Source organism: Ostrinia nubilalis, chromosome 5, assembly GCF_963855985.1.
Source record: "Ostrinia nubilalis chromosome 5, ilOstNubi1.1, whole genome shotgun sequence".
NCBI lineage: Eukaryota > Metazoa > Arthropoda > Insecta > Lepidoptera > Crambidae > Ostrinia > Ostrinia nubilalis.
Window position 1 is genome coordinate 15,463,571 of NC_087092.1, and position 15,394 is coordinate 15,478,964.

Below are 15,394 nucleotides of genomic sequence, written 5' to 3' on the forward strand. Positions count from 1 at the left end.
TCCGTTTGTTTATATGACAGGCCCGTAGTTTCATTAAATGCTTTTTGTGATGTGAATAGAAATGTCTGTCTTTTTTTGACGTTGGATTTACAGCGAAGGTAAATTAATTTCGAAGATGATTACTAGAACTTGATGCAAAACTAGCTCATTCACTTTCATCTATTGTAGCTGATGTCATTTCCTGCTTCGAATATAGAGTTAAAAACTAATAGCAATATAATAATTGTTCTGCAGCAAAATGTTAGTGAGTCAGGTCGATGAGCTCACGCTGACATCAACGGTGCAGCACGAGCGATTTCACTTATCCTTTGCTAATTTTATATGTGCGTGCCAACTGCGTAGGCGACCGCTCTACTCTCCAGCCGCTCGCCAGGCGCAATTACGTCATTAAATCCTTTCTGAAACCGAGAACAAATCAGGTGCGTCGACGACTGGCTGAGGTGCACAAGCGGACAAGCAACGATCACGCAACATGATCCCCAAGGCGTTTCAACAAGACAGGCGATCTGAAAGACCATTGATTGCCCCGTAATTGTCGTGTGTCGAATGCGACAGTGTCCCCGAAGGCGCAAGCCGTTCAACGTCGAGATTTTCCGCGGAAAATAATCGCTGATAACGACGGCGGACCGCGAGTGCAACGGCAATGACTCACGCGAGCTTGGAAGTCGCGGCGAACCACCCCCGTAGCGCGGCCGTAGCATCGTCCCTCGCTCTACGGGCCGTGGGCGCGTCTGTCAGTGCCGCACGCGCGACGTCGCCGAGCGGACGCCCGCATCGCTCCCTCCGGCGCCCGCTGCGATGTCCAACGACCCTTCCGTGACGGTGCAACCGATTTGATATTCAAATTGGATAAACGAAATAAGTCGTCAAGGTACATACGATTGTATTGTAATGAGACAGCGGGCCGGACGCCCGTGCGGAACCGTACGGAGCGCCTCCTCACGTGGACTTCTCTACTTTTATGAATGAAAGGAACATGGAGTTTGTGCTGAGTGACAACCAACCTTATTCCCAGTGAAGTGAGACTCAGTGATGAAGGGACTCTTTGGCGGTTCTCGAAACCGGCAAAATTAATTCTTACGCGGAGCTAGGAGCGCGTGCGGCGCCGTCCCGCGGGGCGCGCCGCCGCCAGTTCATCAAGGGTTGGAAAAAAACCATGGGGATCATATCCAAGTCCTTCGGCGTAGTCTTCAGTCTGTGAGTACATACTTTACAAAACTTTCCACAACTTTTTATTAGTGCTCAGCACGTATTCTGCTCTAGTTTCTACTCAATGGGGACTGACAACACGTCACATCGCCTTTTCAATCTTAAAGAGTAACGTCTATCGCACCAATTTATCACTAAACTATGGCAGCTCGAGAGTCGCAATAAAAGCCTATTATCCAGCGGTTGGTTCCAGGGTCCCGGCACTTGCGCAAGCGCCGCTTCGCGCGTTGCGCGCTACGAGACTTGTCGCACAATCTCGAGCTTAATCTTTCCTGTCTGCTCTCATTCATCATCGCCACCCCGGCGCTTTTTCGCGTCGCCGCACGCACATGTTATGCAAATATTACGACTCGTCAAGTGTATTTCATTAATTATTGTCGCGCCAGTATCCATTGTGGGTGCAATTAGATTGTTCTCATGGCAGACGTACTTTCGCTTGGAGCTTGAGACTAATCGGAGTGTAACAGTTCCTCACGCAACAATGCGTACGCATGTAATCTCTGGACCAGTGAAACCGAGTGTTACGTGTGCTGGTAATTTGTTTTGGAGATAATGAAACATTTTAGGCAAATCACATTGCTTAACCGAACTTAGTCCAAAAGTGCCTTGGAGGCGGTATTATGTCAAGCCATGCCTTTTGTAAAATTACGATTTTCTTTCCTGTACTCGCAGTATATCACTATAATCACTTGTTTCTATTACCAACTCTACAAATCGCTCTATCCGTGTATAATAACTATGATTTATGCCTTCCCGTTTTATAACAGAGCTATAAGGGGCTAAAAGCATTGATCATAACACGGTTTAGATCGCGATAGAGATCAGTGGTAGCGAATAAGGCACTGCGCAAATGTAAACACATCCAGTGCACAGAGTAACCGACCGGTATCTATCGGTTCATAACAAACAATCAACCATTTCACAATGGATTCAAGTTTTTGAGATTGAGTAATTTTTTGGCGTCGTTGTTATAGTGAAAGATAAGCTGCATCCAGCACCTATTTACCTTTTAATGCCCCAACCATGAATGAAAGTTCTATAAAATCATATACTACGAAGGAAATTGGTGAAAAACAAGGGCTTTGTTCAACACGAAATTCGCAAGGAAACAGATGTTCTACTATTATATCAATTGGCAGATGTTCAGCAGTTTTATTTCTATTGCCGTATCAAAGTCGCTTTGATGGTGATTTTATTTTGCCGTACTTATCAAGAATCTAGTCAAGTTTGCGTAGCGCTTAAGAGCTGGTCTACCGGGCTTATGATGACGTCACCGATTGGCTAACACCCCCCTCCAGCCATCGGCCCGGTCTAAAATTAATAGAGTACAGTTCCGTAAATGTGGAAACGCTGCCACTTATCTAGATTGACCTGAAAATACAACTGGAAGGGTACCATAAAATTGAAGTGCCGAGTTTGATAGAATTTGTGGTATTTTGAACTTTCGGTTTAATATAAATCCACATAGATCGATGTGTTATTTTAAAAATTATACGCAAGTGTAAAATATATCACCAAAGCTACTACACAATAAATAAGAAACCCATACAGAAACATAAATTCACTTGTTGAACTCTACATGCACCTTAACTGCCGGTAAAAGTTTTATTTCCTTACCAAACTTTATTGTACGCGCTCTACCACTGTCCATGCGATAGTTCTATAGGATTTACTAGTTTCGACGAGACGACCCTCTGTCGGCACCTTTAAGCACTTCTAAAGGCGACCGTTGCTTCAAATACAGCTTTTTTTTTACTTTCTTTTGAGATAATGTCAATTGTCAAGCCTAGAGAGAAAAATATAATCGCTTCTATTGTCGATGAGTTTGTATAACGTTACGCATCGTGTTTGTTTATTGAAAGCACAAACTTTCAGGATACTCATTAGAGTTTTCGGTAAGGTTTCCGATATCTTAATTATAAGATATCGGAAACCTTATCTTGTATGTTCAAAGCTAAGTTCATTAACATTCTAAAAAATTACGAGTAAGTTGACAAAGAACTTGTATATTGATAACGCGCCGCTTTTAAAATCAGTCAAGTGCCAGTCACATTAGTTTCGGTAATTAGTAATGGACTAAGTATTCAAATTCCATAAATAATTAAATATGTATATGTAACTTAAACGTAAAACGTACGTATTATTAAACGAAAAAACGTAAATATATTACTTCGGTAATGTGTACGAGTAGATGACTCTACATATTGGCAGATACCACTAATCTTCGGATGCTTAACAATCCTAGAATCTATTATTTCAAATAGATAGTTCGGAACAAATTACAGCTGTGTGGTTTATATCCCTGTATTGGTTTTAAATTATAAACAATGGGACACGACTTAAACTTTTATAACGATCGTAAATTGTCGGCTTTTTACGCGTAGGCGCTCGCGCACGTTAGCTTCGTGCTCCCATATCGTTAGTCACGGCCCAATCAAATCGAAAAGCGTAATCGTCTCGCTCGTAACTCGTAATCCTCGTTCGATATGGGAACGAGCGAGGTACAAGATCAAATCGGTACGATACCGATACACCAAAATACCCCTCTCGACTTCCTTCAAACAAAATTTAAACTTAACGCCCAGAAAACAAGAATCGTTCAATGACCACCTCGAAGGTTTGCTTTGTCCGAGCTTGAACGCGTTAGTATCGGTTATCACGTTTTGGACAAACACCATGATATAGATTACACCATGTGTGGAAAATTGCTGTTTTCGCTCATTGACTCCGAAACGAGCGTGGATATAGTCTTGAATGTTACTCACGTTATTCGGACGGCCATTAGGAAAATATTTGATGGTACAATCCCCACACACGTAATTTTCTTTGACTTGAAGAATCATTTTTGGGTTCGCTTGAGTTATATGGATGACATAATTGCTGAGATTGCAATGTTCTTGCAACTAGCTATGTTTTTCATCACATCTTGAACTCAAGGAAAAACATGATGGCTACATGCATCGTTTAAAGACCAGTGTTTAGTACTGAGCTGAAGTCAGTGGCTTGGAACACCATTGTTAGTCAGCCAGTTAGCCCGACAAGTCTAGGTGACCAAGGATGACTAGAGTAACTCGTTCAAATTGAAACAATAGGCCTATATCCCTTACAAAGTATCGTATTCGAAGCATGTCCTCGTGATCCTTGAAATTATTTCAGAATAAGGAACCCCATAGTAAAAAAAGGAGTCCAGTCCATTAAAAAATCAATAAAACTGTGACAGAACGTATCTATTTTGGTCATCTACGACGTCGGTGAGCGTTTTGTAACATCGGCCACGGATATAGGTTGCGGCGGCCATTCATCGGAATTGCCTTTGTAGATTAATTCTATATCGGCCGTATTGAAGTCGTAAAATTAAATAATGGAGCTTATTCCAAGAAACAAAGTAGCCGAAGCTCGGGTGATATTTTATCACAAATTGGTTTGTTTTGATTAAAGACTGGATGTCAAGAAGTTTCTTATCTGATATTTTTGATGGGGTCAAGTCATGGATTTTTGTAGTCACGTTCGCTGGAAGATATTGTGTCATGTATTACTTACAAAAACATTTGATTTAATATTTGTACCGCTTTGTCGTAATTCAGCTACTTTGCCTCCGGTGTTGGACCTTGGTATTAATATTGGCTATGTTGTACAAATATTGACTGGTATTATGTAGAGAAGGCCGAAATTACCTCAATGCAAGTATACCTTGTACAGGTGTGCTCAGCAATCGGTCATTGTCTTCGTTTCCGTTGATAACAGACTTCTGATTGTTTCCGAAGTTATTTTTCACTTTTACGATATGTAATTACTTTGTGACATCTATTAGTCACTGATAATCCTATGGTAACTCACTATTCATTGTTGTTACACTGAACATACAACATTAACGCACAATGGTTTATGGTATCTCTATTAGATATCGAGCAACATTGATGTGTGGCCGTATTCTTAGTGATACCATTTTGTAATGATATTTAACTGCTTGTGCCAATCAAAGTTAACACTAAAGATATTCGTTAATATGACAAAACAAACACTTTGTTTTGTATGTCCACAACTGTACAGTCTTTACTGCTCACCCAAACTGGTCACATCAGTGAAACCTTTTTGCAAACGAAGAGATTGAGAAGTATTTACTACACCACGCGCTATGTTATAGCTTGCCGCTGCCGCTACACGGTTAAAATGTGGTTAAAAGCTCTATGTTTGTGACAAAGCACATTGACCAGAAATTAAAACAAAAATGACTGAAGAGTTATTCCTACCTAACACAAAAGAACTAACTTTTGAACTAACAACAACACTCTTAACGGATAATTAATAAAACGGTCCGCTAATTAAGTGGGCTGCGCCCGCGGCGAGGGTCGCAGGCCCTGCATTGTCCCGCGCCCTCATGCCATTGTCCCGCTTCCTGTGCGGGAAGGAATTCGCATTAATTACACGCAACTCGTTATTCTTGTCTGTTTGTCACACTTTGATAGCTGCGTCTATTAGCATGATAACTGACCAGACGGTTGTAACACAATTGACGCGCGTTATAAGTGGGGTCTGCTGAAATGAGTCATGGAAATAACTAGCCGTCTGCCCTGGCTTTGCCAGAGTTAAACAATCGGTCCTAAAAATATATTGATATAATAGGACAATTTTTTTCAAATACAGTGGTTTTGGAAATTACCCCATCTCACAATATTACATTCTCAATTAATTGAGATAACGAACAAGTATTAATTTTCCCAGATACATAGTTATACATAGCGCAACAGCTGCAGCTTTTAAAAGTTTAACAAACATCCAGGCACCTCTAAAGTATACGTTCAAATTACATTGCGATGTTTACTTTTTACTTGTATATTTAGACATCATTTTTAACAAGCCCGTATAAAAATATACGAAAGCGTTATAAGGTCGCGTCAGTATTTGCCAAAATGCTCCGATAAGCACCCACTTCGGGGTTACCAGTAGATTTCGCAAATAGGTTTTAGGTATATATTTTTGCTGGATAAGGATAATCCTTTTTTAAATTGGGAATTTTTATTTACAAGCTCCCTCACTTGGGATTTACCAGTAGATATCGCAGAGATTAACGAGGATTTAGGATTACGAGTATGTTTTTGCTGATATTTTTTAATTGTAATTTTTATTGATTATGAACAAGTGCATTTCCATACACACGTCAATGCATTCTGCACAGATATTAATGCTATTACATAAACGGCTAACAGAACAAAGTAAACTTGACCTTCAGTGTTCAGAGCTATTGGATAAGATTTTTGCCGGTCAGTTGCAGAACTGTTAGGCTGCGCGTACACTTGCTGTGTTTATGACTCGTTTAACAAAACAAAATTTAAACTTATTGAAAGTTCAATTCAATCTCAGAGTTATAAAGAGGTAGATTCAAAATCCAGCACAGTTTTTTTGAGTGTCTGATTAGCCGAATGCCAATATTTATCAAGGGTATCATTGAATCCATTCTGAAGTGTAGAGTCATCACACTTGGGTGTCGTTTCATGATATTATGGAACATAGAGCAAGTAAAACGCTCTCTTAAATTGTTTTGTCACAGCGATTATACCTCAATAATTTATGACAATACGTTACCTACTGTGGTGACAATGCATTTACGACATCATTATTGTCATTACAAACCATTATTATTCTGAACTCAACGACAATTCTAGTAAAACCTTCCCAAAACGTGCATTTACTAAACATGATTGATGGTAATATTGGAAAAAGTCAAGAGGTTTAAAATAATTAATGAACACTCAAATTTTTATTGCAAGAATATTTTCCAAGTAAACTTAAAGCTCAATCACATTACGGGGCCATACTCTTAGGATGATCCAATATCATTCTCATCATCATTTATGTAGAGTCATTAGTCCAAAAGATTAAAAATATTTCACATTTAGTGCAGTTGCACCTAATATCACCATTTGTAATATCACCTTTATCGAGCGCCCTAACGCCGCCACGCGCCGGGCACTTGGCTATTTGTAAATAGAGAGCGCTTGCGCAAACGCATTGCATACATACATAATAAATTTGTTGTCTGTCCGTTTCCTAGCAGCGGAAGTCCTTCATGATGTCCTAATTGGCGTTACGCGGGCGGGGTCGTTTACACGACCGTTTTGTGTTTCATACGCTAATTCATTCAGGCCTTGATGTGTAGTCATTGTTAGCAGTGTACAACGAATTGGATGCATTTTGTTTGAGACATTTGTCAAACAAGTAGAACAAATTGCCGAACTGAAGACACTGGATGATTTTCCTTGTAACTTTTTGACGCATAACATGTTTTCCTGAAAATTTGGAGTAAGAACGTATTTTTCGAAATATTCAGTTAGTTTGGAAATATGAGAATTTATTATTACGTTTTCTGAATAACTTTTATTATGCAATTTATATTGACCAAAATTTTTATGACCTTCATTTCAAGCTCTTTCATATAATCCCTTCCAAGATTTATTTTAAAATGTACGGAACCCCAAAAAGGGGACCATAAAACAGTTTTTACATTACAAGGAGAGCCCGCGGGGTCGCCTGTCTCGGTATACCTTTCCGTTTCATTATTGCTTAATAAACCATTTTGAAATAAACGTTCGCCTAAAGAATCATCAATCCATTAGACTTAAGAATACTTGAAGAGTTATGATGATATCGGCAAAGGATCTAATAACCCAAAGAGGGTTTCGACCGTTTTTATGAACCTGATGCTTTTATTACACATGTTGGGATAACGCGAATTTAATTTTATACACCTTATACCCCGTTATTATAACACATTACCGCGCGGGATATTTTTCAATTTAGGATTTATATCCCCGAAACCTAATTTGTGAGAAAAGGGATCAAACGCGATCTTTTCGTCATAAAATGTTGCGAAGAGCGTCGGTGAATTTGGGGTCTAAATTAAGAATTATAGAACATTAGCTCAAATCATGGTAAACAATATATATATAATAATGTGTTCAAGAAAGAGTACCTACGTGCGGCAATAGGTGTATGTATGTGAAAACTTATATGGGTTATACTGGGAAATCCGTGTATTGTTTTTGTTAACAATTTGATCTCCGTTTGTCACTTGATATTCTTTTGGCGTGCCCTTCGCATTATTTGCTCTGAATGTCAATATCTGAACGTCTCATACAATATGTAACAAACCGCGCACATATCGCAATATGATGGACCTTGAAAATATGGTCAAGCACTAGACGCCCGCGTGCCGAGGGCCTAAGCAGAGATTGTTTATTGTAAACAAAAAATCAATCTTTTGTTTTCTCGTTAACAAATCGAGGCACATTCATCATAGGAAGTAATTTGTGAGAATATTGGGCACGTATCGGCTTCTATTCCAATGAGGTCGCGCCAATGTCGTGTCTTTCATAATTTAGCGTTACCTTCTACAAATATTATGGAGGCTTCATTTTAATTTTTTAAAGCGAATGGCCTATTGTGGTGGAACAATCGGTCCCGTTCTACGTGTCAATATTAGAATTATTCTCGGAAGTAATTTGATACTTTTTCTCGTCCCCCAAACGTTACCCTGGCGGCCATTGTTTTCAACGGTGCTTCTCGGCATGCTACGCAGCAGCTACGGTAACATTGACATTTTACCCGTCATTTATTATCTTTTGAAAGATTTATTCTTTGGAAAAAAAAAACAAAAAAAAATCTCTACAAGAATTTTAACTGTGATGGAATATACCCAAATGTAAAAATCACGTAAGAAAACCAAACAACTGCTCTCGATTGCCATCCCAAATATGCAGCTCGGAAAGCCTTAGGGTCTGAATTCTTTCACCGTGTCCCTGTAATTATAATTACCAGTAACCAGAGGTTACCGTAGCGTGAACCGGGGCCGCGCGGGCCTCAATTATTGTGGGCAGCGCCCGGGGCCCGCCTGATGTTAGGTTTAGGGAGCTCTAAGCTGTCTCACTTCTGCTGCACCGGGCTATTTCGAGTTCAACGATTGTTTCTTACCTGTGAAATCATAATCGATTCCATCTCGGAAATGATACATTCGTTTGAATCGTTCTCGATCTGATATCGTGATCGGAAAGGTTTTGAATGATGTTTGGTTTAGAAATTATTTTACCATCTGAACTTGTGTCTACTAAAGCATCATGTCTTCAGCGTGTTTGATGTATGGGCCTCTTAGTGAAGAGACATTAGCTTGGAGTAAGTACTTCAAATCCAAGTCATCAAGCTGTTACAGTAATGAGTTATGTAGGATGGCCGATGCCACGGGCACAGACGCGATATTACGGTGAAAGTACAACTACTACCAACGTTGACGATGTCAAAGTAAGCGAAGATTTATTTACTTCGTCACAACTGCCGAAAACTAAATCTACTCTGATCACGATGCTGTTCATTTTTACTTAGCGTGGGGCCTGTTACAGGCCTGTATTGCTATTTATAATAAGTACATAGTAATGATAAAATTGATCTATGACTGAAGTGAGAGTCCTGTAAATGCAAAGCTCGGTAAAACCAAAGCCCTCAGATCAGAATTCTGTCCGTTATTTCCCGGCATTATCATTGAATCTCTTGAGATTTTCATCTCGCCTCAGTGACTTCCATTATCTAATCTAATTGTTTACAGTCTCAAGACACAAGTAGTGATTGTCTGGACAGACGCATTCTAATGAGGAGTGGCGTTATCGCGGGCGAGTTTAATTGAATAAGTGCGATCCGCTGCGTCATCGGATCCACCCGGAATCAAGACGTCAAGTACCGCGTTATCGGCGCCCGCGCAGCTATCGCCGATCTCTGTACACAATGGCCGATGGCCGACGGACACACCTCGCACACCTGTCTCGGGCAAGGGGCAGGTGCGGGGCGAGGGGCGATCAGGGCTGTCATTTCATTAACAATCCGATCAAAAGTTAGATGATATCTTTTTTTTTTATTTACGAGAAAAATATAATTTCCTGACCAAATATCGCAACGGCTCTACATTTTTATAACATGTAGTGTAACTGATACTTATTTATTGCGAGAAGGAACTGGATAATTTGATAGCAGGTGATTTTATGGTTGGTGATTATTTCCTGTATCTGTCATCTGAGAAATTTATCTGGGCTATGATTTGGGAAAGCTCATCAAAATTAAAAAAGTACAAGTAATAACAGATCAATACGTAACTTCCAGATGTTTCTAACAATTGGTTGGTAACCCTAAGACCGAGCAGGCGGCGCGCGCGCAGCCCCAGGCACGGCAGGCGCGTGCGGCCGACCTCCGGGGGAATGCCTCCGCTAGTCATTAACTTTCGGGATTGCTGCCTCCATGATATATGCGTGGGACGTGGCCTTATGTAATGACGCAGATGCTATTACTGATCTTGAAGATTCTGGACCGAACACCATCGCCCTGTAACAATAACCTCGAGGTGTTTTTGATTCACCGATAAAATATACCCACCTTCGAAATGTAATGGGGTAAAATTTTACCGTATGTGATGCTTTCGATAATTCCACACTTATAAAAATATTTGTAAAGTCCGACGAACTATTACGATGCTAAATCAACAACACAGTCGCCCTCACGCGATTCTCGTGCACAACGCTTAACGAAGATATTATACAAATCGTTCCGCAACTGATGTATAGTTTATTCAAGTCGGCAAAACAGCCGCAGTCGAGTTTAACACGTATCCCTTTCGTTGCCGGCGTAATTTTAGGTCATTCCCATCGACTGTGCCGGGAAACGGCCTTGCGGCTGCGCGTACGCAATCGTTGCAGAATCGCTGATCGCTTCCTCAATTTCCTTGGCCTTTGTCTTAGACTCGCAACAATTCAACGAATAATGCTGCCAATAATTAAGCTATTGCGGTTATTGCACACGCGTCTAACACAATACCCACCGTTAATAGGTCGCAATAAACTGAAGGTTCTTTCTCTAAAAGGGTTTGAGCCTTTAAGGCGTGAACGTGCTCCTTGTAGAATCAACCTTGGATTCGGCGAACCCATTGTTATGGCAACCGATTGCGCCGAAAATCGCGCATTTGTTATGTCTACGACCTGACGGGTTACGTAACCGTGTTCGAGGAACAAAGCAAAAATCGTGGATTCACAGAAGTTATCGAAGGGTCAGGCCAGGTGACCGCGACGGCTGCGCGTACGCTTCTCCACGTATAATTCACCGAGCCCAAATGAAATTATTATACTAATTACCGAATCTCGATCACGAGCGGGGGGCGGGCCGGCTCTAAATCTCTGCCCGCTCTCCTAAATCGATTACGGGTATTACTAGCCTAGAGCTCCACGTTTTGTCTCTGTCTAATGTGGGCCGGCCTTGCTCTCCTCTTTTTGGAGATAATCTCCACCGGTTCAATGCTCTGAATGGGCATATTAGGCGTCATTGCTTCACGACCAATACGAACTTTGACTTTGAGAATGCGGTTGATAAGAAATTTTTCTTCAGTAATTAGGAAAGTCGAATCGTGTCCAAAACCTCCCATTTGAGTCGATTTAGTGTTTAATTGATGATGGTCTTCAACTAGTCTTCACACGTGCAGTGGGTGCACGATTATTTATAATAGTTCACACTCTAGTAAGCGCCAAAGGAGTCCGTCGGCTTTCACACGCACTGCCTATTTCATTCTAATTGTTGACGAAAAAGTTTGGACGGATTTTGTTAACAAACAACATTATCGTGTTGCAAAATATTCGCACGGCTTTCTATCGCGTTTTGATTAATGGACGCTTCGTAGTTTCGTCCGATTACAATGATTTACCGAGACGAGTTTTAAATTAAGCTCGAAGTTATCATACTGCGTAGGTAAATAGTAATTTTGTATAATAACAAAGATGTTCTCGCGGAAAAAAGTCCTTGTAGGAAGGAACCTCGTTAATTAATTTATAATAATCATTGGTGGTTTGTCGGCTACAGCGTGTTTGATTTAATCCTAGGTTTCCTACAATGAATTGTTTATGTAGAATGTTATTATAACTGTGACACGCATCAACAGCATATCATTACCTCACTAATCATAACAATGTCATGGTATTACAGAGTAGTAGCGATAATTCATGGCAATTACATGTTTATATTGTATGATTGACGTGACACGCTAAAGAGATATCTAGTCCTCGTACTGAATTCAATAATATACTTAGTGATGTTTTACAGAGTAGGCGCTACAACACCATAATGAGGGGTATAACAGATCATATCAGAAATAGCAATGTAACTCATGATCATTTAAAGCCATCATTGCTTCTTAGGATTTTCATGAAGCTCTTCGTCAGAATAGCTGCAGGCTGAAACTAGTGAATAATAACGTAGAATGGATATATATAAGCATTTGAATCTTCAACAAACTGACTCCTTGTCACCTGAGTTCCCATTTGAAAACATGTGACAACGAAACTATTCCTCTCGTCCCCACCGAAGCAACTCCCTTGTGGCTAGGTTTGCCAGGCGTCCGGATAAAGCCGGACATAGGTAGGCTTTTAGGGTTAAATTCCGGCCAAATGAAGCACAGAGTCCGGCTTTTTTGTTTTTGGACCTGGCAACCCAACTTGAAGCCAGGATCTACAAAAAAAGTACATGTGATTGTGAAATGTCAACCGTTTTAAATCTCAAATTCTCAAGCCTCCTGACTCTTGGCTTTCTTCCGCAGCCTGTTCGAGCAGGAGATAATGAGCTACGTGCCCGCGGGCGGGTGCGGCGCGGCGGGCGGGGCCAGCCCCTCCCCCGCCGCCTCGCCCGCCGCCGCGCGCACCACGCGTGCGCCCGCGCCGCAGCGCCGCGACTTCGAGGCCAAGCTGCGCGCCTTCTACCGCAAGCTGGAGAGCAAGGGCTACGGGCAGGGGCCGGGCAAGCTGAAGTAAGTGTCTATTGCAGTATTACCCTTTTTCGCATCAGGAAAATACATCCCCAGCAGTCCCATACAGCCCCGAAGAGCCAACCTAGCCTAGCGAAATCTTCAGCTAGCTTCCAGACCAAAGGCAAGGCTAGGAGAAACTCACGGGCAGGGCAAGCTGAAGTAAGTCTCGTTTAAAGTTACCGGCCTATACTTTATATCACCTAGGTCCCGCGATGTGCCTTCTTCCGCAAGCTGGAGAGCAAGGGCTACGGGCAGGGGCCGGGCAAGCTGAAGTAAGTCTCGTTTAAAGTTACCGACCTATAATTTACACCACCTAGGTCCCGCGATGTGCCTTCTACCGCAAGCTGGAGAGCAAGGGCTACGGGTAGGGGCCGGGCAAGCTGAAGTCAGTGTCTATTGCAGTATTACCCTTTTTCGCATCAGGAAAATACATCCCCAGCAGTCCCATACGGCCCCGAAGAGCCTACCTAACCTAGCGAAATCTTCAGCTAGCTTCCAGACCAAAGGCAAGGCTAGGAGAAACTCACGTAACTGTAAGAATCAGATACTTTTCAGAAAAGGCTTTCTGCTGATAACTTCACTTTTTTCATGTTCGTGAAGACCTAGGAAAGTCTTGTTGAACTTACTGCGCATCCTACAGACTATTAGAGTGGTATTTAGAGTCACAGCTGCGAGAATGTTAGCTTAACTGCACTTCTTTTACTGCAAGCAGAAGGTAGGTAGGGTATAGTTTTAAGAAGTCGCACAGTTTAGTAGTAGCAGGGCCTCAGTCCCTCCCCCGCCGCCTCGCCCGCCGCCGCGCGCACCACGCGTGCGCCCGCGCCGCAGCGCCGCGACTTCGAGGCCAAGCTGCGCGCCTTCTACCGCAAGCTGGAGAGCAAGGGCTACGGGCAGGGGCCGGGCAAGCTGAAGTAAGTCTTAATTAAAGCTACCGGCCTTTACTTTATACCACCTAGGTCCCGCAATGTGCCTTATACCGCAAGGTCTACGGGCAGAGGCCGAGCAAGCTGAAGTAAGTCTTGTATAAAGTTACCGGCCTTTATACCACCCAGGTCTCGCGATGTGCCTTCTACCGCAAGCTGGAGAGCAAGGGCTACGGGCAGGGGCCGGGCAAGCTGAAGTAAGTATCTACTAAAATATTACCCTTTTTTGCGTCACGAAAATACATCGATTTGCAAACCTACCGATCCTGCGCAAACCAGAAGAGCGGGGCTCAACCTAGACCCAACGATGCGCCTTCAGACCAAAGGCAAACAGGCTAGGAAAAACTCACGTAACTGTATGAATTAGTTACACTTTCAGAAAAGGCTTTCTGTTGATGGTAACTTTCTCCGCAAGTACTAAAGTCCTAGAAGGGACGAAATCTTTTTAGAACTTACTGCGCATTTTGCAGACCATCAGAGTGATAGAGTCACAGCTGCGAGAATGTTAGATTAACTGCACGTCTTTTACTGCAAGCAGAACGTAGGTAAAAGGTTTTAGGGAGTCGCACAGTTTAGTAGTACGCACACTCACTGCGGGCGCCCGTCGCACAGTCGCGACAGCAATATAATTACGCGCGAGCGATAAGGATGGGTAGCTTGGGGTCATTGGACAAAATTCTACGTGCTCACGGACCAGGCTTTAGTAGGGCCTCAGCCCCTCCCCCGCCTCGTCGCCCGCCGCCGCGCGCACCACGCGTGCGCCCGCGCCGCAGCGCCGCGACTTCGAGGCCAAGCTGCGCGCCTTCTACCGCAAGCTGGAGAGCAAGGGCTACGGGCAGGGGCCGGGCAAGCTGAAGTAAGTCTTGTTTAAAGTTACCGGCCTGTACTTTACACCACCTAGGTCCCGCGATGTGCCTTCTACCGCAAGCTGGAGAGCAGGGGCCGGGCAAGCTGAAGTAAGTCTTGTTTAAAGTTACGAGCCTATACTTTATACCACCTAGGTCTCGCGATATGCCTTCTACCGCAAGCTGGAGAGCAAGGGCTACGGGCAGGGGCCGGGCAAGCTGAAGTAAGTCTTGTTTAAAGTTACCTATACTTTATACCACCTAGGTCCGCAATGTGCCTTATACCGCAAGCTGGAGAGCAAGGGCTACGGGCAGGGGCCGGGCAAGCTGAAGTAAGTCTTAATTAAAGCTACCGGCCTTTACTTTATACCACCTAGATCCCGCGATGAGCCTTATACCGCAAGCTGGAGAACAAGGAATACGGGCAGGGGCCTGGGAAGCTGAAGTAAGTCTTAATTAAAGCTACCGGCCTTTACTTTATACCACCTAGATCCCGCGATGAGTCTTATACCGCAAGCTGGAGAACAAGGGCTACGGGCAGGGGCCGGGCAAGCTGAAGTAAGTGTCTATTGCAGTATTACCCTTTTTCGCATCAG

At 42.8% G+C, this 15,394-nt stretch overlaps 1 protein-coding gene across 1 annotated transcript in view; it reads left to right on the top strand.

Moving 5' to 3' along the window:
- The first annotated feature begins 751 nt into the window (after nucleotides 1-751).
- Nucleotides 752-15,394, top strand: part of LOC135072040 (E3 ubiquitin-protein ligase HECW2-like) — a 31,621-nt gene continuing 16,978 nt past the window's right edge. The window contains exons 1-2 of the mRNA XM_063965967.1: nucleotides 752-1,197; nucleotides 12,824-13,030. Of these exons, the coding sequence (XP_063822037.1) occupies nucleotides 1,157-1,197; nucleotides 12,824-13,030 (248 nt within the window). The 5' untranslated portion in view covers nucleotides 752-1,156. The remainder of the gene's footprint in view (nucleotides 1,198-12,823; nucleotides 13,031-15,394) is intronic.